Below are 27606 nucleotides of genomic sequence, written 5' to 3' on the forward strand. Positions count from 1 at the left end.
GGCAGGTGTTTGGGGCCTCCTAGGCAGAGAAAAGGAGGAACCCAGCTCGGCAATGGCTTTGGGGGAGCGGGGAGGGCAGGCAGGCATGTAAGTGGCCCTGGAAGGACTGGGGCTTAAACGGGATGGAGGGCGGGCCCGCCTCCGGGCCTTGGGAGCCAGGGGCCCCGCAGCAGAGACAGCAGGAGGCACGGGGGAGAGGCAGGCACCTCAGGGGAGATAGGAGGGCAAACAGCCATTCTGCCTGACCTTGCAGGGCCAGTTCGTGGACCCTGGCCAGCAGGAGTTTGGTGTCAATGGTGGAGGGACAGGGTCTCTGCAGCTCTTCCAGCCACGTTCCTCGAAAGACCCAGAATTCCCTGGGAACAGACTTTCCTGAGCTCAGGCCCAGCCCATCCCCCATAACAACCAATCCCTGGTGACCATTCAGCCACCTTGTCCTGCACCTGGCCATGCCCCCATCAGTCAAGGCTCTATTTCCCTGGGGGGGGGGGGTCAAGAGGCCCTCATTACTGTGAAATTTCTTAGGAATGGAACAAACAGTAACAGTATAACTGAATATTAGACAAATATATCTCAAGTAAATCAGCTGTGTAATAATGACTGAAGATTAAGAGCCATAGAACTCAATGATACTGTCTGGCTGCTTTCAGGGGACTCCTCAAGGTGAATAACCCTGAAAGCAGAGGCAAACACTCTAACAATTTCAGATCACAAGATAGCAAACACTTTAACAGACCACCAACTCTACCTAAATTGGGCTCTATGAGTCCAGGCAGGAGGAGGGCAGAGGAATAACCCTTTCTTATGTCAGACCTCCCCCTACTGTCCCCTGACACCACAGTCTCAAAGAACCGCAAACACTGTACCTAGTTCGGTTTAATAATGTAAGGTCCCAACCAGATTACCCCACTCATTCACCATTTATCCTGCACTCTGGGTATGTGTGTGCCTGTATGCCACCAGTGGCTTCAGTCCCTTGAAAGAAGAAAACCCTGAATCTTCAGCCAGCTACTTTAGTTGGTGCACTTAGATGTCCTGTTTGGCAGGAGTGGTGTACAGTGTACTGTGGAACTCCAGAAGCTGAAAGAACACTCTTACTGCCTGGCAAACGATGAGTGCAGCACAGTTTTTACTGGTGTAGGTGAAAATAGGCAACGTTGTCTGCATGCAGTGTCTCTGTAAGACAGGTAAGTGCCTGCTCACTAATCCTGCGACCAAGGCCCAAGGGAAGTGTCCTGGAACAGGCAGGCTCTTTGGGTTGCCCTACACTACATGTCCCAAGATGCTTTGCTGCAGTGCTTCTGTCTTTATTGATCCACTCCCTGCACCAATGAGGAAACAAGAGGGAGTAGAGCGGGCGGCTGGCTCCTTGCAAGCGCCACTCGCTTACTGTGTTGAGTGAGGGACACTCACGCTCTCACTGCAGAGAGCTCGTTAGTGTCTGTGTCAATCCTGGAAGCGGCCAGCAGGAGGTGTGGGGCCACTGGCGGGCTGAGCGGCACCCACTACACAAGTTGTATTTGCTTTCTAAAAGGCTGTGGTGTAGTTTATTTTATTTAGAAGTTAATTGGATGATGTGACCTCTGATAGTATATTCATGGGCCACCCAATTAAAGGTGACTTATACCATAAATTATCTTTTATTTTGCCCTGCCTCCTCCCCCCTCCCTCTCTCTTTTATTTTTTATTATTTCATAGATTTTTAAAAAGCAGCATTACCTCCCTTCTCGGCTACCCTCTTGTATTCTATATGTGCACAGATATGTCACAGGGTTTTGGGTCACAAAGGCAGCTGATATGGGAACTCCAAAATGTTGCTGTTCTTGCGCATGCAACCCCGCCTGGAGGGTGGAGGGTGTGGAGCTGAATTAAAGGGGACTGTAGTTCTTCTTTAATTACTGGGGAGGTGACCTCAGGATTATTTAAATTCCTTAAACTGGCATTAAACCAAAATGTAATAAATTGCAGCTTACCAATCATAAATGTTGTGGCTGCATCAGTTTTCTTTTGTTTGGCTTTTTTCCTCTGTTTTCACCTGGTGATCTGGCCAGTAACACACCTCCTGTATTTTACAGACACCACTCTGGATAGATGATCACAGGTGGCACAGCAGGCAGCAGCATTGCTGGGGGGGGGGGGGGGGGCAATGTTAAATGTATTAGCAGATTTAAATACACTAACTACTTGAAGCCAAACTCCAGCTCACACTTTATAATCTGTTACAGCAAACAGTTTTTTTCCTTTTGGGATAAATGTTTTAATCACCCCTGCCTGTGTTAAATGGTTTGTCTCATCCATGTAAAGCGATACATTCTGCTGGAGAGCTTGAGCTTTTGAAAAACAGACTTGGTTGTTGGATCACCAGATGAAAATAGAAGAAGTAAAGCCCAAAAAAGAAAATGAATGCAGCCATCACATCTAAGAATTGGTAATATAATAAATGTTTGCAATGGCAGCGGTGGGCAAATGGGTGTACCTGTACGTCCCCTCTAATTGGTGGGGTTAGCGGGCACACGCCCGCCGCATACAGCATGACCGTGCCCAGCGATCGTGTCACGGAGCCGCAGAACGGGGAGATGCCTATGTAAACAAGGCATTTCCCCGTTCTGCCTTGTGAGATGACAGGGATCACTGCTCTCTGTCATTGGGAGCAGTTGTCGCTGTCATGTGAGTTGAAGTCCATCCCCCCCACAGTTAGAATCACTCCCTAGGACACACTTAACCCCTTGATCGCCCCCTATTGTTTAACCCCTTCCCTGCCAGTGTCATTTACACAGTAATCAGTGCATTTTTATAGCACTAATAGCTGTATAAATGACAATGATCCCAAAATAGTGTCAAAAGTGTCCGATGTGTCTGCCATAATGTCACAGCCATGATAAAAATTGCAGATCGCCGCCATTACTAATAAAAAAAAATTAATAATAAAAATGCCATAAAACTATTCCCTATTCTGTAGACGCTATAACTTTTGCGCAAACCAATCAATATACCCTTATTGCGATTTTTTTTTTTACCAAAAATATGTAGAAGAATACATATCGGCTTTAATCTGAGGAAAAAATGTGGGTTTTTTTTATATATTTTTGGGGGATATTTATTATAGCAAAACACACGATCGGAATTTCCGACAACAAATGTTCAATGGGAGCCTGCTGTCGGAAATTCCGACCGTGTGTAGGCTCCATCGGACATTTTCCGTCAGAATTTCCGACAAGCAAAATTTGAGATCTGGATCTCAAATTTTCCGACAACAAAATCCGTTGTTGGAAATTCCGATCATGTGTACACAATTCCGACGCACAAAATTCCACGCATGCTCGGAATCAAGCAGAAGAGCCACACTGGCTATTGAACTTAATTTTTTTCGGCTCGTCGTACGTGTTGTACGTCACCGTGTTCTTGACGTTCGGAATTTCCGACAACATTTGTGTGACCATGTATATGCAAGACAAGTTTGAGCCAACATTTATCGGAAAGAAAACATGGATTTTGTTGTCAGAATGTGCGACCGTGTGTACGCGGCATAAGAGCTCGGGGAGGAGAAGCAGCAGTACACTGAACTTCCCAGTGAATGGCTGTGCAGGAGGGGCATGTCAGGAAAAGTCTGATCATTGGAGGAGAGCAGGCTTAGTTCCCAGTACAGCTAGAGAACTCTCCTGATTAGTGTGGTCAGTTTTTAATAGGAAAGCAGAGGGATTAGCAGGATTACCAGGGATTTCATACAAAGGAAGCAATACAAAGAGAGTAGGATACTTTTTCATACAAGTACATGGTACAGCAATCACATATCAGGAATATGAAATGTTCGGGAAACAAACGCTTTATTGACTCAAACCTTTTATTGATTGCATTTCATTTGTTTATAGTGACAAAAATGCTAAGGAGAGCAATTCTGTAACCGCTACAAATTGCTGATAAAATAAAAGTTGATTATTGCTTGGGCATAGCATAAACAGGAACACGTGGCTCGGGTTAATATTTATGCAATAAGGAGGGACAAGGAAGGCACTAACAAGCACTTCCCTGGCTTATCAAAGGGAAGCAACCCAGTAAATGCCATTCATTGTTTTAAATGCCAACTTATAGGGCTAATTAAGTGGTATAAAAATCAATCAATAAATGATGAACAGTGGTACAATTGTGTGATTATTTATGGTATATTAAAATGCCATTGTTTTACTTGTCGTCGGGGCTAGACATGTACAGTACTTTCTTTTGCAGAAAACTGCTTTTGACCCCATTAGATATACTGGTTAATGGGCTAACCTTTGAATCCCACTGGCAAGATCAACCTAAGCCACTCAAGGCATGCTAGTACTGGAAATAGAATGAGACATTTTGCCTTGTTTGTATCGGTATTACCTATAAAGTTGTTGGCCTGCTATGCTAGCATGAAGGTATTACAAGCTTAGAGTGAGATAAGTAGGTAAGTGCACAGTACACTAGTCCACTAACTAGAATACATAGGCTTTAAAGGGGCAGTAAAAATTGTGAACTATTTATATGTCAGCGGCAGGAATAGCGTCAATAGGGAACCTCTGTTGGTGGAGCTAGAAAACACTTTAATTACAGTATTTCTTATGTTTTGCTCAGGTGATAAGTAGAGGAAAAATACTGCAAACCAAAATTCAGAAAAGGACAGCAAGTGAAGCGATCACTTCATTGCGAATTACTTTGACCCCTGAGATGCTGCCCTCTTTCAGAATCGTGGCTTATTATTATTTGGTTTATTTTAACTCAATTCTTGAAATAGTGTCTGATTCTGTCTGGCTACACATGAAACGAACCTGTAAAAGTAATGTAAGTACATTTTTTCTGAAATGCATGGTTTTTACATTTTCTTTATTCACTGATTATATAAAGATTTGCAAATTGTTGTATGTTTCTTGAATGGGTAATTCAGAATGTGGCATTAAATTACTTTGAATTCAGGTTTATACTGGGGTTTTCATTGGCCAAGCTTAGCAACTTTGGTAAAGTCCAACAGAACTGACAAAACATTGTACAATCTCATACTCCAATTCTCTAACTGTAGACAGAATGATAGCTATCTAGATATATATTGATATACATTTAAAGGGTTATGGGCTAACATAAGATTCTTAAAATTTGGATAAGGTTTTTTCAACTTTTTGTTAAACAAAGCTGTATGAGTGAGCTGTGTGAACTGATTAGCAGATTTCAAAGGACACAATACTGGGAAATGAGTTGTGTGCAATTTGGAGAAGATCTTACTGGCAGCATGTATACCAGGAAGCGAGCTGTGTGTTCTGGAGTGTAGATCTCACTGGTGGAATGACTAATATAGATTGGTCTAGGTGCAATATAGGGCAGATCTTACTGGTGATATGGCTGCTGGAGAGTGGGCTGTGTGTTTTGGAATGTAGATATTACCAGTGGCATAGATACTGGGAAGTGGGCTTTGTGTACTGGGGAGCTGATTTTACTGGTGACATGCATACTGAAGAGCGAGCCGCCTGTACAAAGCAGATATCACTGGTGGCATAAATACTGGGAAATGAGCTGTATACACTGGGTGCAAATTCTACCTGTGGCCTGGATACTAAGGAGATATCCATGTATTGGGAGAAGATCTCACTGGTAGCATGGATAATAGAAAATGAGCTGTGTGTACTGGAGTGTGGACACTGGGGAGTGAAATGTGAGTGCTGGAGTGCAGATTACACTGGTGGCATGAATACTTGTAAGTGAGTTGTGTGTACTGGAGTACAGATTTCACTGATGGCTTGGATACTAGGGAGTTTGTGTATTGGGATTAATTCTCAGTGGTGGTATATATACTTGAAAAATAGTTCTGTGTGTTTAAGTGCAGATCTCACAGGGGACATGGACACTGGGGAGTGAGGTAAGCTTTGTGTTTTGAGGGACATATCTCATTTGTTGCATAGATACTGGAGAGTCAGCTGTGAGTACTGGGGGCAGATCTCATTGGTGTCATGGATACTGGGGAAAAAAATGTATGTACTGGGGACATATCTCACTGATGGCATGGATATTGGGGAGTTTGTTTTGTGCACTGAGGGAAAGATCTCATTGGTGTCATGGATACTGGTGACTACGTATTATGGGCAAATCTAACTGATGGCATGTATACTGGGGTACTGGGGAGTTAGCAGTGCATATTGTAGGGTAGATATCTCTGGTGGAATGGATACTGGAGAGTTGGTTGTATACTGTATATTGCACATTTCTTTTGTGACATGGAAACTGGAGAGTTAGCTGCTTGTAAGGATGGGGGGGGGGCACCGGATCTCACTGGTTGCATGGATCCTGGGGGTTAGCTGCATGTATGGGGTACGATCTAAATGGTGAGCTGTGTCTGATCAGGTTTTTGTGTAGGCACCTTTCCTTTTTTTTACCAAATTCCTTACTAATGTGCAGTGGTTGAATTTGACAAAACTGTTTGCCTCTCGTCACTCATTGTCATCTGTAAAGTGAACCTTTATGCAACCTGATAAACCCTGGGTTCAAACTATTTATTTTTTTGTTTGTTTATTGAGGTTTTGTATGAACATTACAGACCAAAGAAAATAAGAAAACAAAAAAAGAAAAACAACTAACCACATGGAGTAGCCCACACAGGGGAGCACCAGTCAGTGTATCACAAAAGCCTAGACATAACAGTAAAGTTAACAGAAAAGAACAAAAAAAATATTTTTCAATCCTAACAGGTGTGTGCTCGTGTGTGTGGCTTGCGCTAGGTTTTAGGGTATACCCTACGGTAACTCAGTAAGAGATCATGTCTATCAACCTGTTAGTGGAAACATTTTCAATCCATATCGCACATACCATATTAAATTTGTTCATACAACCTCTATTAGCATACGTATTCTTATACAAAGGCAAATTTATGTTCACCAATTTCTGCCAGAAGCCAAGATGGGGTAGGCTTTTTCCAACAAAGGGTTATTGCCTTTTTCGCATAAAAAAGTAAAAGTCCTAACAGAGTTCTCTCCACTGTCATGGGGGCTAGATCCTCCACCAGGCCCTGAAGACAAATTCTCGGAGTGGGGAAAAAAGAGGTGCTGGCAATTGTATTATTCATAATCATATACTGTGAGATAGCAGGGCAAGCCCAGAAAATATGGAAAGAATCCCCAAAGGAGTGATCACACCTCCAACAGGAGAAGTCTGTACGGAGTATAGTACGCCCTATGCAATATTTCAAACTGTATAAAATCTATCTATAAGTAAGAAAAGATACTTGAAAGGGTAATACCATACATGTTCCCAGTCATCTTCAGCAAGAACCACTATATCTAAAGTCTACTTTTGTCTGAGGGAGCACAAAGGTGGGAGGGACAACATTTGCAAGTGTTTAAACAGTCAACGCCGGTTTCTCCAAACTGTTGGTTCTGAGCAGAGATTCAAGATCACAGCCTGCTAGGTCAAGACGTCTATTTGGAAATTGGCTGTGAAAGGAGAGGGAGAGTTGCAGATATCTAAATTGATAATGAGCTAGAATATAGAGGCTCTGGGGCCTCTATATAACAACAGGTGAAACGCTGCTATAGATTGCAGGATTGCCGCCTCTAGCATGGGGAAGAGTTTGAGATGTCAGGACTGAGCTACTAGTACACTGTGACCAATTTAGTGATGGGAAGTATATATGGCTGTCTGACATAGCTAATCCCCCCTGGGATGTGGTCCTCATTAGCGTAGTCATTTTATACCACAGGGATTATACTCCCCGAAGAAAGGAGGACAGGAGGTGGTTGAGCTGAATGAAAAAAATCTTGGGGATCCATTGTGGTGAGTGACAGAAAAGTTAAGTAAATTTAGATAAATGTTCATTTTAAAGAGATTCACGTGACCTAACAATGACAGCGGCAGTTCTGCCATGTCTTCGGGTTCAAACTATTTTACCAGACTGTGTTATGACTTAAAATGATTTAGTAACTAAGAATACATATTTTAATACTGCAATACTGCCGCTCTGGCTGCCAAAATACCTAACCAGCAGAGGCTGATAGTGATGACTCAACAGGAGGTTGGATAGACCACTCTACAAAGAGAGTTGTCTTTATGTGCAGCATGCTGTGCTACAGAGTTCTGCAATGGCACTGGCGTGATTCACATAAAAAAGTCAGACATAGTAGACGTAGTATTTGGCGCACATTCAGTTTAGTTTCTGTGGTAACTACAATTTTTTTTTATTCTTGTATTAAGCCTACATTGTTTCCAAGGTATTGGAAAATGCAATATATTTTTTTTAGTATGGTAATTTTATTTTGTTAAAGTGGTTTTAATGCCTTAAAGTGGTTGTAAAGCCTTAAAGGGGTTGTAAACCTACGTGTTTTTTCACCTTAATGCATCCTATGCATTGAGGTGAAAAAAACACCTGGCAGTGACCAGCCCCCCATCCCAGCCCATTTTACTTACCTGAGCCCTGAAACTTGACCCACGGGGATGCGCTGTCTCTCTGCCGGGGGTTCTCAGCTCTTGATTGGATAGATTGATAGCAGCGCAGCGATTGGCTCCCGCTGCTGTCAATCAAATCCAATGACGCGAGCGCAGAAGGGGGCGGGGCCGAGTCCTGCATTCAAGGGCTATGGACGCCAAATGCTGGACTCGGGAGCGCGCCCCCAAGGTAATCCCCTTGGACAGCGCTTCTCATAGGGGTTATCTGATGTGGGGAGGAGCCACAAGAGCCGCCGGGACCCTAGAAGAGCAGGTTCGGGGCCACGAGCTGCACAGTGGAGGTAAGTATGATATGTTTGTTATTTAAAAAAAAAAAAAAAAACAACCCTTACAATCACTTTAAAGCGGGGTTCCACCCAAATTTTGAACAATATCTGTATGTATTCTCTTCCTTGCCTAGATGCTGACATGCTGTTTAAAAAAATTTAAATCGCCATAATTACCTTTTATTTGTCTATTCTTCTTTGCACTTCCTGGTTCTCCTCCCATGGGAGTAGGCGTGTTTCTAGCCTCTCCCAGACTCCTGGGAGCTAGTCCCAGGATGCCACTGAGCAAGTGCGGGAACGAGCGGTGAATGCTGGGAGCACAGCATTCACCACATCCAGGAAATAAATGCTTGTGGGCTTCAAATGCCCACAATGAAGATGGAAACCGCCTGCAGTGAATAATATAAGTTATTCTTTCCGATGAAATCTGACACAGGCGGACATATTACACACAATATGTGAGTATGTAATGCTGAGAAGAAAAGTTTGTGAATGAACTCAAAAAAAAAAAAAACGATAGATAGGTGGACCTCCGCTTTAAGGTTTTTCACCCCCCGAGACCCCCCCTTTTACTTACCTGAGCCCAATCTGATTCAGCGATGTGCACAAGTGCAGCAGCTCCAGCTGCTGTCTCTCTCCTCATTGGACAGATTAATAGCAGCAGGAGCCATTGGCTCCTGCTGCTGTCAATCAAATCCAGTGACACGGGAGTGGGGGACGGGGCAGAGTCCTGCTGTCTGTGTCAATGGGCGCAGCGGTTTTCTGTGGGGGCACCCGATGAAGAGGAAGGGCCTGAAGCGCCAGCAGGGCACACCAGAAGAAGAGGATTGGGGCTGCCCTGTGAAAAACAATTGCACAGAGCAGGTAAGTATGACATGTTTATTATTTTAATAAAAGAAACATTTAAAGCTTCACAGTCACTTTAGAATTTGTATACAACAAATCACACTGATGCAAGGCTTTTTTCTTTTCACAGCTGCAAATAAACCCACCTAAAATCTCACGAGCCGCCTATGAGCCAGAAAAGAGCATTGAGCTCACCTTGACAGGTGACCAAGGATCGCAAGTGGGTCTAGTAGTTGTAGACAAGGCTGTATTTGTCTTAAACAACAAAGGAAGGTTTACACAAGACAAGGTGAGTATATTGATAATTTATAGACTAATGCAATGTACAAGCATGTTAAGAATTCTGTCAAGAATGGTAGTACTGGCTGCGTGATGTTAACACATTATATGATACAGGATAAATAAAAAGGTGCATATTTGTGTTCAAGTAGTAGACATAAAACTAACAAAATTGTTTCAAATGTAAAATGTGGAAATTCATCCTAAGAGGTTTATTTTAAAGAGTGAGGTTGAAATTAAATGTAATACATAATTACATGTTTCCTTGAAATGGAGTTCGGCCCATCCTTTTAAAAATTAAAAGTCAGCAGCTACACATACTGTAGCTGCTGACTTTTACATAAGGGCACTTACCCGTCCTGGAGTCCAGCGATGTCAATGTTTACCTCGGCTGGTCAGGTGCTTCAGGTGCGCCATTAAGGAAGGAAACCCGGCAGTGTAGCCTTTCAGCTTCACGCCCGGGTCCCTACTGCGCATGCGCAAAACGCGCTGTGCTCTCACTGGCCCGACAGAAGGGGAGGGAGGAGGAGGGGGGCCGAGCTGCTGTAGTAATTCTCCATGACCCGGTCTCCCGGAAGTTGGGACAGGGTACCTGTAAAAAACAGGTATCCGATCCCCCCCGAAAGGTGCCAAATGTGGCACCGGAGGGGGGAGGAATCAGATAAGCAGAAGTTCCACTTTTGAGTGGAACTCAGCTTTAAAGCAACAACAGTTTGTCCATATTTGGTGGAAATTGGTTGAGAAAAATATATATAATTGCAAAACACAATTATGGGTGAGTGCTATTTACTTATTGCTGGTATAAATGGAAAAACAAACATAGCATACATTGGTAGCTTTATATATAACCTTATCTCTAGTCACTTGGACATTAAGTCCAAATGGAATTTAAAAAAGGGTCCTGTGTTCTATCTCAACTGATGCCATTGCCCATAGCATCCAATGAGCTTATATCTATGATTTTTTTCCACACTACTTTGAACATTTTAAAGCTGATGGGCTATGCTCTAGTAGAGACAAAGCTTGTCTTATACACTTTTTATTAAGTCCCCCAATTGGGCTGTTTGGCTCGATATGTGGTCTATGTGTTAAGATGCTTGGTCTTTTTAATAAATGGTTAACTGCTTGTTTTTGGTATAGGTGTACAGAGAATCAGCTTTGTGATTTTTAGTTTTTTCACTTAGGTGTAAAGGTGTTGGATATTGACATGAACACACATGGAGAGAAGTGTAGTATTTTACCTTGTTTATGGGAATATGTAGTGTTTTGGATTAAACCATATAAAAATATTAAACTTTGATAAAAGACTATCAAGAAAACTGTGGTGCACATGTAATTCTTTGTTTTCTTTTGTTTTTGATATATACAGTCATGGAGTCTGCACCCACTAACATTTGTGGCAAGCTTGTATCTAATATGCAGTGAAATAATTCCATTGCTTGTTTTATATCAAATCAGTAGAGAAGCCTAGGTTGCTACTGCTGCTCCTCCATAGATACAGTACAGTGAGAGCGCTGTAGCCCTATGACAAGACAAATTTTATTGGCAAAATAAAATAAACCAAAAAATCTTCAAAAATAAAAAGTCTAATACAACTGTCACATTAGAAAATGGTAAGCTTCAATATATTAAATGTTTATTTTTTGGTTTGGTTACACTTTAATTACTTGCTAGATATACAGTCTTTCCTGACAAAGAACCAAACTAAAAGAATTCTGTGAGCCACCTCCAGCTGCGTGCGCTGATCACGCTTCATATATCGTGCAAAGAATCAATTTACAAACCATGCGCTGCGCTTGGGTAACCCAAATCTATCCAACTCTGTGCATGTCGGTACAATAATATTAAACATAAAGTGAAATTACTAAAAATGTGAAAATCAATATTTAAATAAAACAATCAAGTGTATAAGAAAACAAGTGCTGTTTACTCCATAAATAGTGGCTTAATAAATAAAAAAAAAAAAAAAGAGAAAGTGCTTAGTGCTCCATATAAGGCATCCTGCCTGTCTTAATAAATGATAATGACTTGAATGTACAATTAGCACATACTAACTTTTGCTATGAGATTTCTTTCTGGGATTAAAATTGAGGATTGCATTAGTATATAGGGGTCGAGCGGTGGCTTGCATATAGTATTTGAGGATTTAGTGGTGGTTTTTCAAATGTTTTTATGGATATTTAGAAATTGCGTACTATTTTAGTTTATACTCCTTGGTAATTTATTTATATTCATTTTATATTTTATATTCATATCCTATATTATATATCATGTATCATACTTTATTAAAATATCAGTTTAAGGATAATGTTATCCATTTCCCCCATACATACATCTGGATCACTTTAGTATGATATACCTTAAGGATGCATGTACATGGGGATTTGCGGTATATAATTCTGGTTTTTAAATTTATCGCTATTGGTTTTTATGTCTACCATTATGGTTTATTATTGTTATTTGGGGTATTAAATGCATCATTTTTATCTATTTATCAATATTTTATGTATATTTGTATGTAATTTGGTATGGAGGTATGCTGTGGTATGCGTTATGCGGGGTACCGGAGCTCCGTCTTGGATTGTGCACTTTAATATTAGCTTAATTCGGCTGGCATTCACAGACAGGTCGTAGCACTAAACAGCATTAGGTAGATATCCCCAAACTGACTGTTTTTGCAGCAGCTATGGTCAGTATGAAGGGATAGGCTCATACATCGTAATACAGGTCGTAGCCTGGCACTAGAATGTCTGCGATCTATGGCAAAATGGCCGCAATCGCCTTATATAAACCTGTAGAGCATCCATCCAATCATATCCCCCTGATGAAGACACGTGATCCCTGTGTCGAAGACGTGTAGGAGAGGGGCCAGGACGGAGAGACTAACATGGACTTTACACTAGCGCTGTCCCAGCATAGCATACCGCACCAAACATCCAGTGGATTTCATTCTGGCATTGATAGCTGTTATAGAATGGTGCACTGACGCACCAGTGCCATGTGAGTACCCCGGTGTGGGGAGCGTTTTTTATTTAATAAAGCATTTGACTATATTACACTATATAGTTTATTTTTCATTTATATGTATGGAGCCACATTGTTCCCAGCTGGAGGAGTACATCAGATACTAAGACTGAGCCCGGGGGTTGGCTCCAAAGCGTGTTTTGACTCAGGGTAGCAGCGGGGTCACACGCTCTGAGGTGAGCACATTAGCTTAAGGGGGCCACGGAGGTGCACCGGAGCATGGTTTGCAGCACTCAGGATATCTTCGGCATGATGATTGATTGATATCACAGCTGGTCACCACTTGCATGCACTGATTTGTTACCACTGTTGGACATTATTTGCACGCACTGTTTTAGAGTGCTAAAGAGAACTTTTTTTCACTTGTCTTTTTATCATTTATTCAGACAGGCAGGATGCCTTATATGGAGCACTAAGCACTTTCTCTTTTTTTTTTTTTGATTTATTAAGGCACTATTTATGGAGTAAACAGCACTTGTTTTCTTATACACTTGATTGTTTTATTTAAATATTGATTTTCACATTTTTAATAATTTCACTTTATGTTTAATATTATTGTACCGACATGCACAGAGTTAGATAGAATTTTTTGGGTTACCCAAGCACAGCGCATGGTTTGTAAATTGTTTCCTGACAAAGAAATTGGGCTTTACTGCCCCCAAGACACTAAGCTATTCCTACTGAATAGTATGGTCAACTTTGTCACCAGTTCTCATGCCAGGACTGTCTTCCAATTAATCTGTTTCTACACTCAAAAATAAATGTATTATTTAATCATATACATCTCCCCACCATCCAGTATTATTATACAATTGATTAACAAAGCCTTACCCAAGTTAGAATAAATATATGCAGCCAGCACATGCCCAATTAAATTCACCAAAGCAAACCATAGTTGGAACAATTAGACTTTGTACATTGGATGCGTATTTGTCATGCTCAGACTAATTATATCTTTACATGCTTATTACACTACTTGGGGCATGGATGCTGGGGAGGAGAGGATGTATGGTCACATGTGTGGTTGCATTTGCCAAAACTTCCAATGCTGTTGGTTAGTTAACAATGTAGTTAGTAAGTTTCTGCGGAAAAAAACAGAAAAATAAACACCTTTTTTTAACAATCTAAAATGATGTTATTCTCACCTATGTTTTATTAGCATTGGAGATCCCTGAATATATTACTCATGAAGGAAAACGCACATTTAAAGCCAGGAAAAAGGCATTATTATAAGTCAGGGGTCTCAAAGTACCGGCCCGCGGGCCATTTGCGGCCCGCGGACCGGTTAAAAATGGCCCGCAGGCAGGGCTGATAAAGGACTAGAGGTCGACCGATATTTGGCCATTAGGTCGATATATAGCACTGGCCGCTGCTCTTCCTTCCTTCTCCACACTCAGCGCTTGATGCTTGTGTGAAACTGACACGTAACAGGAGGAGAGAGACAGAGGGATCTGTCAGATTTGAGGTTGATGTCGGGGGTGGGCGGGACCCGGCCGGGGTGGGCGGGACCCGGCCAATATCAAACACCAGCCAATGGGATCTGGGCGGGCAGCTACGTGTATGTGGCCCGCCCCTTTTCTTAAGCAGCCCAATCATTGGCTGGTGTTTGACAGCTGCTGGCCCCGCCCACCTCGGCCGGGTCCCGCCCACCCCGACATCAACCTCAATTCTGACAGATCCCTCTGTCTCTCTCCTCTGTGCTACGTGTCAGCTTCACACAAGCATCAAGCGCTGAGTGTGGACAGCTCCTTGTCAGTTTCACACACTGTTACACTCCGCTCAGTGTGAAACCTGCCAGTGGCACCTGCCTGTGCCAATCAGTGCCACCTGCCAGTGCCAACCAGTCTGCCATTGCCACCTGCCACCTCCAACCAGTACCACCTGCCAGTGCCACCTGCCACCGCCAATCAGTGCCACCACCAACCAGTGCCTGCCAGTGCCACCGCCAACCAGTGCCCCTGCCAATCAAAGCCACCTGCCAGTGCCACCTTCCGCCACCTGCAAGTGCCACGCCAATCAGTGCCACCTGCCAGTGCCAACCAGTGCTTGCCAGTGCCACCTGCCACCACCTGCCAGTGCCACGCCAATCAGTGCCACGCCAATCAGTGCCACCTGCCAGTGCCACGCCAATCAGTGCCACCTGTCAGTGCCAATAGTGCCACCTGCCAGTTCCAAACCAGTGCCACCTGCCAGTTTCAAACCAGTGCCACTTGCCAATGCCTGCCAGTGCCACCTTCCAGTGCCAACCAGTGCCACTGCCAATAAGTGCCACCTGCCAGTGCCATTGCCAATCAGTGCCACCTGCCAGTGCCATCTGTCAGTGCCAATCAGTGCACCCTCCAAACAGTGCAACGTGCCACCTGCCAGTGCCACCTGCCAGTGACAGACAGTGCCACCTGCCAGTGCCACCTGCCTAAGCCAACCAGTGCCATCTGTACTGAGGACATCAAGTGTTTGGTAGAGTGACAGGAGCAAGCAGGGAGGAGTGGAGTGGGTGAGGTTTTTTTTTTTTCAAATCGGCCTAAAATATCGGCCACAAAAATCGTCATCATATATCGGCCATCGGCTTTACCTCTCCATCTCTTCTGTCCTCTCCGCTGCACGCTGCTGCAGCCCAGAGAGAGAACAGAGCTGAGAATGGAGCGGAGGAAGGATCCGCTCATCGATCCGCCCACCTAGGCATTGACGATCGACCAGAGCTCCAAACCAGGGTCCTGCTGCCACCTCAGGGCGGGAGATTGTGTTCTCTGGGTCCCCTGTCACTAGGCCTGTATGGAAGCCAGGAGGAGAGGATTTGGGAGGCAGATGATCCTGACTGCCAGGAGAGGTGAGTGAGCCATCACACTGAGGCAAAGTCCTTAGTGGGGTGACTGGGGTAGAAATTTGTGCAGTGTGGGGGGTATTTTATGCAGTGTGGAGGGTGATTGTGCAGTGTGGGGGGTAATTGTGTAGTGTGGGGGTATTTTATGGAGTGTGGGGGGTATTTTATGGAGTGTGGGGGGTATTTTATGGAGTGTGGGGGGTATTTTATGGAGTGTGGGGCTATTTGTGCAGTGTGTGGCTATTTGTGCAGTGTGGGAGGGGTAATGCTGGGTAGTTAATAATGCGTTTGCTGACACCAATGCTGGGTTAATAATGCGCTTACGGACACCAGTACTGGGTATAATGCGTTTGCTGACACCAGTGCTGGGTATAGTATAGTATATTATTGCTGGTATAGTTCATTGCTTTTGAAGTTTTAAAAGTTTGCATGCGGCCCCCCATGGGATATGAAAACTTGTCATGTGGCCCTCAGGCAATTTGAGTTTGAGACCCCTGTTATAAGTGGTTCAGCAATAGAGGCCCCCATGTTTATCTCAATAAAGGTTTCCTTTAAAACCCAACTCCAGGCACAACTATAATAACAAATAAAAACTCTTGCAAAAGAACCTCTTGCAGTGGGCCCCACGCACTGCAAGGGTTGATTTCTTGTTATATCTAGAGGTGCGAGAATATGGATAAATACCATATTCTGCTCTCCAGCAGGCCCAATCCAGCGGTGTAACTCAGACGATGCAGCCTCTTCTCTAAGCTGCTCGTGGCTGTGATCGCACGCTTGATTCCTCCAAGCACAATGCAGGAGTAATAGCCCTGCAATGTATGTGATGATGTTGAGGGGCCACTTTCAGACTGGAGCTTCAGGGGAAAGAAGACATTGCTGAAGCAGGGCTTAATGTAAGTAACGCTGTTTCTCTTTCTACTCCCTAGACATAACAAGCATTTAACCCTTACATTGTGGGGGAGTGGAGGGCCCACTGTAAGGGTAGGTTTAGAATTTTTCATGGAATTGACCTTTATGATAATTTAAGTTGACTTTAGTACTGTAGCAGTGTTTTCTTGATAGCCTAGGTAGTTCAGTGAATGATTGACTTTTATAAACATGCATATCTGATTGATACAGATATGGGATGAAGTGCAGGAAGATGATCTTGGATGCTCAGCTGGCAGTGGAGAAAACGCATTGGGTGTGTTTGAAGATGCTGGACTGGATTTTGGAACCACAATGAAACTGGGAACGCCATCTAGAAAAGGTCATTAACAAATGTAATATCTTTTCAATGACTCAGTTATATAGGATTAAAAGAGATCAGATTAACCACTTCAGCCCCGGAAGATTTTACCCCCTTCCTGACCAGAGCGTTTTTTGTGATTCGGCACTGCGTCGCTTTAACTGACAATTGCGAGGTCGTGCGACGTGGCTCCCAAACACAATTGACGTCCTTTTTTCCCCACAAATAGAGCTTTCTTTTGGTGGTATTTGATCACCTCTGCGATTTTTATTTTTTGCGCTATAAACAAAATAAGAGCGACAATTTTGAAAAAAACGCATAATTTTTTAACATTTTGCTATAATAAATATCCCCCAAAAATATATAAAAAAACATTTTTTTCCTCAGTTTAGGCCGATCGTATTCTTCTACATATTTTTGGTAAAAAAAATCGCAATAAGCGTTTAATAATTGGTTTGCGCAAACGTTATAGCGTTTACTAAATAGGGGATAGTTTTATGGCATTTTTATTAATAATTTTTTTTTTTACTAGTAATGGCGGCGATCAGCGATTTTTATTGTGACTGCGACGTTATGGCGGACATGGCGGACATTTTTGACACATTTTTGGGACCATTGTCATTTATACAGCGATCAGTGCAATTAAAAATGCACTGATTACTGTGTAAATGGCACTGGCAGTGAAGGGGTTAACCACTAGGGGATGGGGAGGGGTTAAGTGTGTCCTAGGGAGTGATTACTAACTGTAGGGGGATGGGCTGTATGTGTGACGTCACTGATCTCTGCTCCGATGACAGGGAGCAGAGATCGAGTGACACTTGTCACTAGGCAGAACGGGGAGATGCTGTTTACAACGGCATCTCCCCGTTCATCCGCTCCGTGAGGCGATCGCGGGTATCCCCGCGGCGATCGAGTCCGCGGGGCCCGCTACCCGACTCACGGAGCTCCCGGCCGGCGCGCGTGAGCCCCGCCGGCGGCGAGCACGCAATGGCATGGCGGGGAATTCAAATGGACGTATAGGTATGCCCATTTGCCCAGCTGTGCCATTCTGCCGACGTACATCGGCGTGCGCCGGTCGGGAACCGGCTAATGTAAATCATATACGATAATGTCAATCTGTATTCATTGTTTTTAGAAAATGTTTCAATGTTTAATTTCTTATTATACATGCATTGGGCCACCTACAGTACTGTGCATAAATTTTAGGCAGATGTGAAAAAATGCTGTAAAGTAAGAATACTTTCAAAAATATGTATTTTAATTGTTTATTTTTATCAAATTTACAAAATGCAAAGTGAGCAAGTAGAAGAAAAAATCTAAATCAAATCAATATTTGTTGACTTCCCTTGGTTTCAAACCAGCATAAATCCTTTCAGGCACACACAGTCCTTGGGCACACAATTTTTGAAGGGACTCGGCACATAGGTTGATTCAAACATCTTGGAGAACTGACCTCAGATCTTCCCTCTTTCTCCTCATGTAACTCCAGACAGACTAGATGATGTGGGGGCCAAACCCATGGCTGTGTCTATGTGGTGCTGTGTCCCAATTGACATTAGTGGTACTGCCTGCAGAGGGATGCATGAAACACCTGTGTGGGTAAACATGGCACTCGCATGTGTGCACACTATAGTTCACTCTGTATAGGTGAACTAAATAAAACATAAGTTTTATTTGCACAACATGAGCAAATATATGCAGAAGCCGTAGTGCCTTGTCAAGGCCCCTCTGTATAGTGGGGTTCTAACTATAATCTATGCACATCTCCATGTTGAAGCATATATATATAGCAAGGGATAAATAAGGGGCAGGTGTTCCTAGAGGGAGACCATTCTTCTTAAAGCTGCATGCTCCTTGAACATATATATATATGACAGTATATAATACACACACACACAGATAGCAGAACTGCAAAATATGTTCTGGTACAAAATGGACATACAGGTGCAGGAACTTAAGTGGTTAAATAGTTCTTTCACCTTATTTTTTGCTTTCTTACAGATTTTACCTGCACTACAAAACTACACAATCGCAAACGTCGCTCATATGAATTACTAGCAGCAAAACAAAAAAAAGGTAACAAATCATATATATTAGATATAAGATATGAGGTACATTTCTATTCGGTAAATATGAGTTAGCTACAGTGGTATTAGTGGGGTTCAAATGTATGGGAACTGGATACCTTGCAGGAACTGCCACAGAGTTTTACCTGCTGTAGAGAGCTAAAGAGTCTCTCTACTTGGGAATGCATTCCATGGGCCAACGGTGAATTGACATAATTTTAACCCTCTGCACATAGGAACAAATCTGAAAGTTATGAAGCTCACAACGGGGGACCTAACTTTGTAGAAGGCACAGTCTGAGGGCATTATCATACCTCTACCTTTCATCTTGATCAGGGACCATAGGGCTTCTTACCCACTTGTAATGCAAACTGAGAAATATGTCTGAACTGTAGTAGATAACTAATAAGAAAAATGAAAAAGAAAATATATGGCTACAACAAAAGTTTGCATTATTGCCATATTTCAAGTTTGAGGAGGTTATAGCATGTTACATAATTGTTAACCCATTCCAGACTTACAAATTTGACCCTGGTTCCAAAATTAAGCAATTGTGTGCTTGAATTTACATCATATCTTAATGTTCTCTTGACTTAAAGTGGAAATTTACCCATAACAACTTGATAAAAATCAATGTTCTTTTTCCATATTAATACTTATGAAAATTAGTGTGTGCTGTAAATTGCCTCTAGCATTGTTTCTGTTTCTTATTGCTGGAGGCTACCATTTTACTGAAGCCCAGAAACCCTGAACAGCAGTTAAATCTTTAGGTTGTTAGCAGATCAAAATAGAGAGCAGCTGAGCATGTATTGCTGGATTTTAAACAGTATAGGCACTTATTTTTAATGTTTTATATTATACCTGCAAAGAGGCCAGCCTGAAGTGATGTAGCAGGACCTTATTTTCTGATTAAAGTTCCACTTTAATATTTTAATTTGATTAATTAAAGAGCAGTCGCATCACTAGGGGGTGGCTTTTGGGGCTAAAGCCCCGAATCAGGGGCCCATAGCCCCGAGTCTCTGCAGGGGTGCCCAAGGGGAGGGGAGGCTCTCTGGGGACCCTGATGTAAGTGGGGGGGCTCTCTGGGGACCCTGATTTTAAGGGGGAGGCTCTCTGGGGACCCTGATGTAAGGGGGGGCTCTCTGGGGACCCTGATGTAAGGGGGGCTCTCTGGGGATATATACACACACACACACGTATATTACTGTATATGCATGTGTATGCCCGCCCAAGCGTATGACTTTCTTTACTACGCTGCTACGGGCTCTAGCCCCAGATCTTTTGTAGACCTAGCAACACCCCTGTTAAAGAGCAATGCTTAAACAACAGTAATATGAACCCTCCTTGAAAGGGAGACTTGACTGTTGGAAGCATGCCATCACTGTGGGTGTGAACCTAATACAGAGAGGTTAAGTGGCTCCATTATAATTGGCTACAAAGACTTGAGGAAGGTGACTGGGTGGAGCCTGAATTCGAGAAAAAGGCTACGCTGGGGCACATCCCTCTAATCTGGGGAGTTTCAGCTATCACACCTCCCGCCATTTGTGATCTTTTGTCACAGCTTTATTGCTGGTTTTGACCCTACCAAGCAACTGATGTTGCTTTATGGGCTATGCCCTTAAGTTAAAGTCTAATGCCTGTCTGGTGGTATGGACAGTCTAGTTAGACTATGTGAATTTATGTTTTATGGGTGCTCAAGTATGACTGTGACCTTGCTCTATTTCCAGCTTAGACAGCTTCCATGTCTTTTTTGGGGGAAAGGGATCGGTTTATTAGTTGGTCATAAATGAGCCTATGCTTCTCAGCAGTTAAGTATTTAAATTGCATTTATTAAACCCAATATAGTTGTGAATAATTCTTTAACTTTCAGCAAGCGAATCTCCTGCTCATCTAAGGCCATGTTGTTTGGCTGGATTACACGAGAGCCCTATGGGACTGGACTGTACTGCTCGAAAGAAACATGTGCAGGAACAGGAATGTGCAGACTTATTCTTTGAGTGCTGTATACATGCAGAAAAGCTGCGAGAACAAATGAGCAAAAATTTGGAATGGGAGAGATGTAAGTATGGGATTTTCATTCATTATTTAGCAAGTTTTTTTGTACAGTTGCAGGGACTGTGTCGGCTGCACTGCAGCACAAAGAGGGATACCTTTTCACCCATGTGAGGTAATGCATCCATTCTCAGAGAATGGTAGCTTTACCACACACAGGTGAAGAATACACTTCTCTTTTTCATCTATGTAGGGTAATGCATCTATTCTTAGAGAATGGCAGCAAAACTTTGTTAAAATGAAAAAAGGATAGTCTTAGTTTTCTTAGTCACAAAGCCAATAGAGAAAATTTAAAGGCATTGCTAACAGGAGGAATTTAACTACATATATTCATCTTGCCAAGACACTCGACCCTCTGAACAAACGAATAAATAAACAAATTGATTTCTAATGTTTATGACATGAGAACTGGAGTGTAATACCATAAACTGAACATCCCGAGCAGTGTTTTGTTTTTTTTTCTAGCTTTTCTAGCTATGACTAAGCAACAATGATGTTGTGAAATGCGTCAGCTGTTTGTCCTGCTTCTGTTGTCACAGGAACATTGACTATTCATTACAATAAAGGCTTTTATCGGAGTGCGGCTGTCCAGAATCCATTTTTTTCAACAGTGTTTTGGGGGTGCATGTTCAAAAGGACCTCTATCCTTTTCAGTTTGAAAACTGTGCTGTGTAGCACAAAGCAGGCCAGCACCACTTTTATTGTCTTTTCCACATGCAGTAGTATGGTGAAAAGTAGTACACGCCACTTAGCAGTACAAAGTCTAAATCCATTTGATGGTCTTGGCTCAGTCAGTTGTTGAATGTTTTCTCTTTGTGGCTAAGTCCATGTCCACTGTAGGGCTGCATCAAATGCTATGATGATATGTGGCAGACTCAGCTCTGTTGTACATGGAAGAGGTCTCCCTGGGGAGGTCCCAGAGATGTCCTTCATACAGCTGACACCCCATAGCACACTGTCTGAAGATTTTGGAATCTTCTTGACTCCTGTAGGCTTCCACATCAATAGATATGAAACAGAGGTTGGCATCCATCAATCCTAATAGAACAATAGAAAAGTATTTCTTGTAGTTGAAATACTTAGATCCAGAGTTGATGGCATTTTCACCCTAACATGTTTTCCGTCAAGGGCTCCAATACAATTGAGAAACTAATTTTTCTCCCAAAATTCATCTGCCATCTCTTTCCACATATTTTCTGTTGGCTGAGGCATCACAACATGACCCAACTCCTCCCACAATGCCAAGCAGGTTTCCCAGGTCACCTCTGCCACCATGCTCACACACATATTTTCGCAGCTCACCATACTTGCTTGCAAAGAATCTTGTTGAGACAACAAAGGATGTGTCCACTAGTGACAGCTGGATCTCTTTTTTTCCAATTGTCTCTACCTTCTCACTCCCTTTCAACAAAATCAACAGGATTGCTTTGTCAATCTGATTGATAATTTAGTGAAGAAAGACAGCTAGCACAGCTCTTATGCCCCGTACACACGGTCATATTTTCCGACGGAAAATGTGTGATAGGACCTTGTTGTTGGAAATTCCGACCGTGTGTGGGCTCCATCACACATTTTCCATCTGATTTTCCGACACACAAAGTTTGAGAGCAGGATATAAAATTTTTCGACAACAAAATCCGTTGTCGGAAATTCCGATCGTGTGTACACAAATCCGACGGACAAAGTGCCACGCATGCTCAGAATAAATAAAGAGATGAAAGCTATTGGCCACTGCCCCATTTATAGTCCCGACGTACGTGTTTTACGTCACCACATTTAGAACGATCGGATTTTCCGACAACTTTGTGTGACCGTGTGTATGCAAGACAAGTTTGAGCCAACATCCGTCTGAAAAAATCCTAGGATTTTGTTGTCGGAATGTTCGAACAAAGCCCGACCGTGTGTACGGAGCATTAGTGTGAAAATGGCACCAAAAAAATAAATAAATACTTTGCAGTGTGTTGTTGGCATTTGGGAATGAAAAATGAGCAGAGGGGAGTGTATGAAAAACTGTTTTTTTATTGGTTAATTTTTTTAATTTGGTTAAATGTCTTTCTCAACTGCAGCGGATGATGATGAGGAAGATGTTCCAGATGATGTTTCACCCCGAAGTTTTTTCCCAGAGAGCTGGTTTTGGCATATCTATGAACTTAAAGATCCAAAATCAGACCCAAAATCAAGGTAGGAGATACATATGCTGTCAAACTGATTCGCAAATACACAAATCAGATTAAGCAATGTTAAGTCCAAATTCATCATCCCAATGTCAAGTACCAATCCATCATCATTGATGTTCATCTCTTTCTTATACTATGTAACTACAGGAATTAGAGAATTTTTCTAAAAATATAATCTGCTCCATGATCCATGAATGTATCCTGTATCCAGAGGTATCTAAATTGAATCTCAGTTTTCCTAATCTTTCCTTCTCTCATTTCTGTAACCTACAGATTACAATGTACAAACAAAAAAGGTATATTGCTAGTATTAGGAGACTACTCCATTTTAAATATTTTTGTTGACTATAGTATATTACTAGATGCATTCAAAAGCCATTAAATTAGAAGTTTATACACAGAAACATAGAGTGATGGAAGAAAAAGACCAAGTGGTCCATCAAGTTTGCAACTTTTTATTTATATATTTTTGTATGTTTTATTTTTGTTTGAAATGTTTCATTCCTATAATTTTTTCCCATCTTTCCTCAAGACTGTACATATTCATTTTCTGCAGCCTCTTCTGATATATTTTATCCCTTAGATCAGTGGTCTTCAAACTGTGGCCCGCGGGCCAGATATTCCCTTTGCTTTCCTTTATCTGGCCCTTGGGCACCATTTCTCCCACTGACATCAACAATGGGGAACTATTCTTCCGACTTATACCAAAGATGAGGCATTGTTTACTACCACTGATACCATAACATTTTCTACTCCCACTGGCCACACTCTGGCCCCCTAATGTCTGAAGGACAGCAAACTTGGCCCTTTATTTCAAAAGTTTGGAGACCTCCTGCCTTAGTTCTTGAACAACTTGCAGTTGGTCTTGCACTTGTCCTCAACCTCAATCCAACTAAGAATCTGCAACCACACCCACAAAATCACATTACCCACCTTTTTTAACATGCCATAAAACAATTGGTTACAGACTTCTGAAACAAGAGGCAGATATTCAAGGTATAAAGACAAAAAAATGATTTTGAAGAGGCACTAAGATATGCATGCAGAGTTAGGAGGGATGCCGTGAAGGTATGAGGCAGACAATTGGGATACATATAGCTCCCTGCCTGCCGAACACCTGGTGGTGTGACCAGTAAAGTCTGTGTCACTTGACTGTTTATGCAGCAGTGTCTATATTCCCATTGTACACGTTTCTGGAATGGACCTAAGGCTAGGTTCACACCTAAGCAGGCTGTGAGCCACATTTGAGCAAGCACAGCAACCCATTCATTTGAGTGCGTGCCTGCGTTTCATGCAGGAAAAAGGTTTCTACACTTTTTTAAAAATGCAGCCGCAAGGAAATTCTATGGTGCTGTGTTTTGAGATGCATGGGGATGCCATTAATAAATGACAGCCCCGTGCAACTGCAAAAGAGCAGCACTGTTTGGTTGCAGGTGGTTGTGGGAACAGGTGCGATTTACACGTTGTCCTGCACCCACAATTACCCGCACAAGTGTGAACCTAGCCTAAAGGTAGGAGGTCCTGCAGCAACAGCCAGCTGGAGACTGGAAACATCACAGATCAGTGTACATACTGTATATATTTGGCAGCACATCATGGATCTTCAAACAATGTTCAAACAACAAATATGTACAAGGACTTCACAGTATATGGCTTGTAGTGTGGGTGTAAAATAACTCTAAGATTTGTGCCTTTGGCAGTAATAGTTACCGCCAGGGGTGGTCTCATTGGCAGCAATAATAGCCACCAACACTGGCCATAAGGTCAAGCTTCAGATTTTTTCAGGAAACATTTACTCAAATCACAACCAAAAAAAATTTCCAACTCAACTTAACGACCAGTCTGCAACCAACCGAATTACCCTGACTAATAGTATGCATTAAAAACATGGGTTTAGTTTGCACACATTTGCAAATACATGCGTAAGCTGAAGAGCCACTTCAAGGCACACCAGTATTTTCTGTAGTCCTAACTCTAAATTTTGAGAGCCTCCACAGTTGAAGCACATGCATTATAATGGATAGGCAGAGGACAGGTGAGGCTGGAGGGAGCCCACCCCTCTTTAAAGGCACAGAGATGCACTGGACACTCAGCATATAGCACAATGGCAGCGAAGGCCCTCTGCTGTAGCCAATCATTGGGATGGAAACAGCAGGCAGGAAGCTGGGCGGCGGCGCAGCGAACCCAATTAGAACCGCTCTCTCTCTCCTCTCCCTTCGGCTGACAGGAGGAAGGGGGGGGCGAGCGGGGGAGATACACAGACAGCCCGAAGCTTTTCTCTGCCTGTCACAGCGCTGCTGCTGAGTTCTCTGGCAAATGGAGCAGTGCTGTGAAAGGGAGAGGAGAGCTGCAGGTTGTCTGTGTATCTCCCCTGCTCGCTCCCCTCCCCTTCCTCCTGTCAGCCGAAGGGAGAAGAGAGAGAGAGCAGTTCTAATTGGATTCGCCGCGCCGCCATGATTGGCCACAGCAGAGGGTCAATCAGAAGACACTGGGGGGCATCATGGGAAATGTAGTGTGGTCTGAGGTCTGTGTATAGTTTACAGTAGAGGGGGACACAGTAACCAGGAAGGTGGGGCAGATAACAGATGCACACATCGAGTGGTGGGAGGGGGGGTAAGGGGATATGTGCTGGGTTCTTTGGGAGGGGAGAGGATATGTGCTAGTGGGCAGGTCTGATCCTCCCCCCACCACTAGCACATGTCCTCTCCCCTCCCAAAGCACCCAGCACATATCCCCTTACCCCTCAAATGAAAAGATGCTGCCTCCTCTTGCGGTGTCCCTCTCTGTCCTCTTCTCACGGTGTCCCTCTGTCCTCTTCCCGTAGCGTCCCTCTGTCCTCCTCCCATGAAGATGACAGGGCGGATCTTAAAAAGGAAAGGGTGTGGCCTTGACAGGAAGGGGTGGGTCATATTTAAATTAGGGGGTGCACGAGTTTAGTCAGGCTTAGGGCAGCAAAAAACCTAAATACACCACTGGTCATGCCCACGGCACTAACTTCCAGCATATACAGTACTGCTCCCTGTCATAACCACCTCGCTACTCTCCTGCAGATACTGCTTACTGTCATACCCTCTCTACTAATATCCTGAACATACTTTGCCATTTTGAAGAAAGTACACTATTGGTAGTTTAAAAATTAAATGTAAAGAAATATGTTGTTTATATTTTCTGGCCTTTAATGGGCCCATGTTAAACTAATCTGGAAATATGTCACTTTCTAGCATTGTCACTATGCCTTTAACACTCAACCTACCAAGCTCTATCACCACCTGGATAGTACAAGCAGTCAGTATCAAGAAAAATCAAGGTAAGGGGAAATGAAATAGCAATTTTATATATACATCATGTAGCTTGGAAATGTCACAGATACTAAGCAGAGTCTTATTGAATATAAAATATTTTTTTAACCAGTTCCCACCAAGCCTATAGACAAATGATAGCCAGGCGGGACATTCACTGTTCTGGGTGGACGTCATATGACGTCCTCCAGGAATGCACCTCCCATGGGGCACGCTGCGGCGTGATCTGTCCCACTGATCAGTGTACCGGCTGCTGCTGGCACCATGTGATGGCTGTGCAGATCGCATGACAATTGTTTTGTTCTGTTGTGTTGATCTCTGTGATTGGTTACAGTGATCACATGGTACAGACAGGGCCAATCACAGCCCATCTGTACCATGTGATTAGCTGTGGCCAATCACAGCTAATCATAACAATACACACTAAATGAATCTATTTCATTAAGTAAAATTGATTGCTTATACCAGTGAAATTCACTGGTATAAGCAATCATAATGGTAACACTGTATTACTCTGGTCACAGTGTGTTAAAAGAAAAAATAATAATAGAAAAGAAAACAAAAACTATAAAAAATTGAAAAAAATGTTTCCTAACTGTCACCAGTTAGTGTCCCTGACCCTGATCACTGCCACACCAGTTATATGATGATGCTTTACTGCACTGGTGACAGTATGTAAAAAAAAAAGTGAAAAAAAAAACCCTATTTTTTTAAAATGTCTTCATTTTTCAAAAAATTGTGACAAAAAAATTACAACTTAAAAAACGCGCGATGCCTCCTACTGAATACCTTGGACTGTCTACTTTCCAAAAAAGGGTAATTTGGGGGATATTTGTAAAATTATATATAATTTTTTTCTATTATATTCCTTTATTTTCTATTCTATTTTATTCTTTTTGGAAATTGGAAAACTATTTAAATTCGAAAACTATTCGAATTTGAAAACTTTTCGATTCGAAAATTAATAAATTAAGCAACTTCCGAAAACGAATTAAACAAATGAAACAAATTTAACTAAACAAATTTATGTAAATAAATCGAAACTAAACAAATTTCTTCCTTCTGCCCATGTCTAAATACCACCAAAATAAAGCTCTATTTGT

The 27606-nt window shown here is 42.6% G+C and overlaps 1 protein-coding gene across 1 annotated transcript in view; it reads left to right on the forward strand.

Annotated features, from left to right (window-relative positions):
• The window catches only part of LOC141110023 (complement C3-like), a gene marked incomplete in the record, with an annotated part of 333270 nt that overhangs the window by 159097 nt on the left and 146567 nt on the right, over positions 1 to 27606 (forward strand). The window contains 7 exon segments of the mRNA XM_073601271.1: positions 4597 to 4803; positions 9688 to 9846; positions 16801 to 16930; positions 18911 to 18985; positions 20846 to 21034; positions 23094 to 23208; positions 26426 to 26511. Coding sequence (XP_073457372.1) covers positions 4597 to 4803; positions 9688 to 9846; positions 16801 to 16930; positions 18911 to 18985; positions 20846 to 21034; positions 23094 to 23208; positions 26426 to 26511 — 961 coding nt within the window.

This window comes from Aquarana catesbeiana, linkage group LG01 (genome assembly GCF_042186555.1).
Source record: "Aquarana catesbeiana isolate 2022-GZ linkage group LG01, ASM4218655v1, whole genome shotgun sequence".
Lineage (NCBI taxonomy): Eukaryota > Metazoa > Chordata > Amphibia > Anura > Ranidae > Aquarana > Aquarana catesbeiana.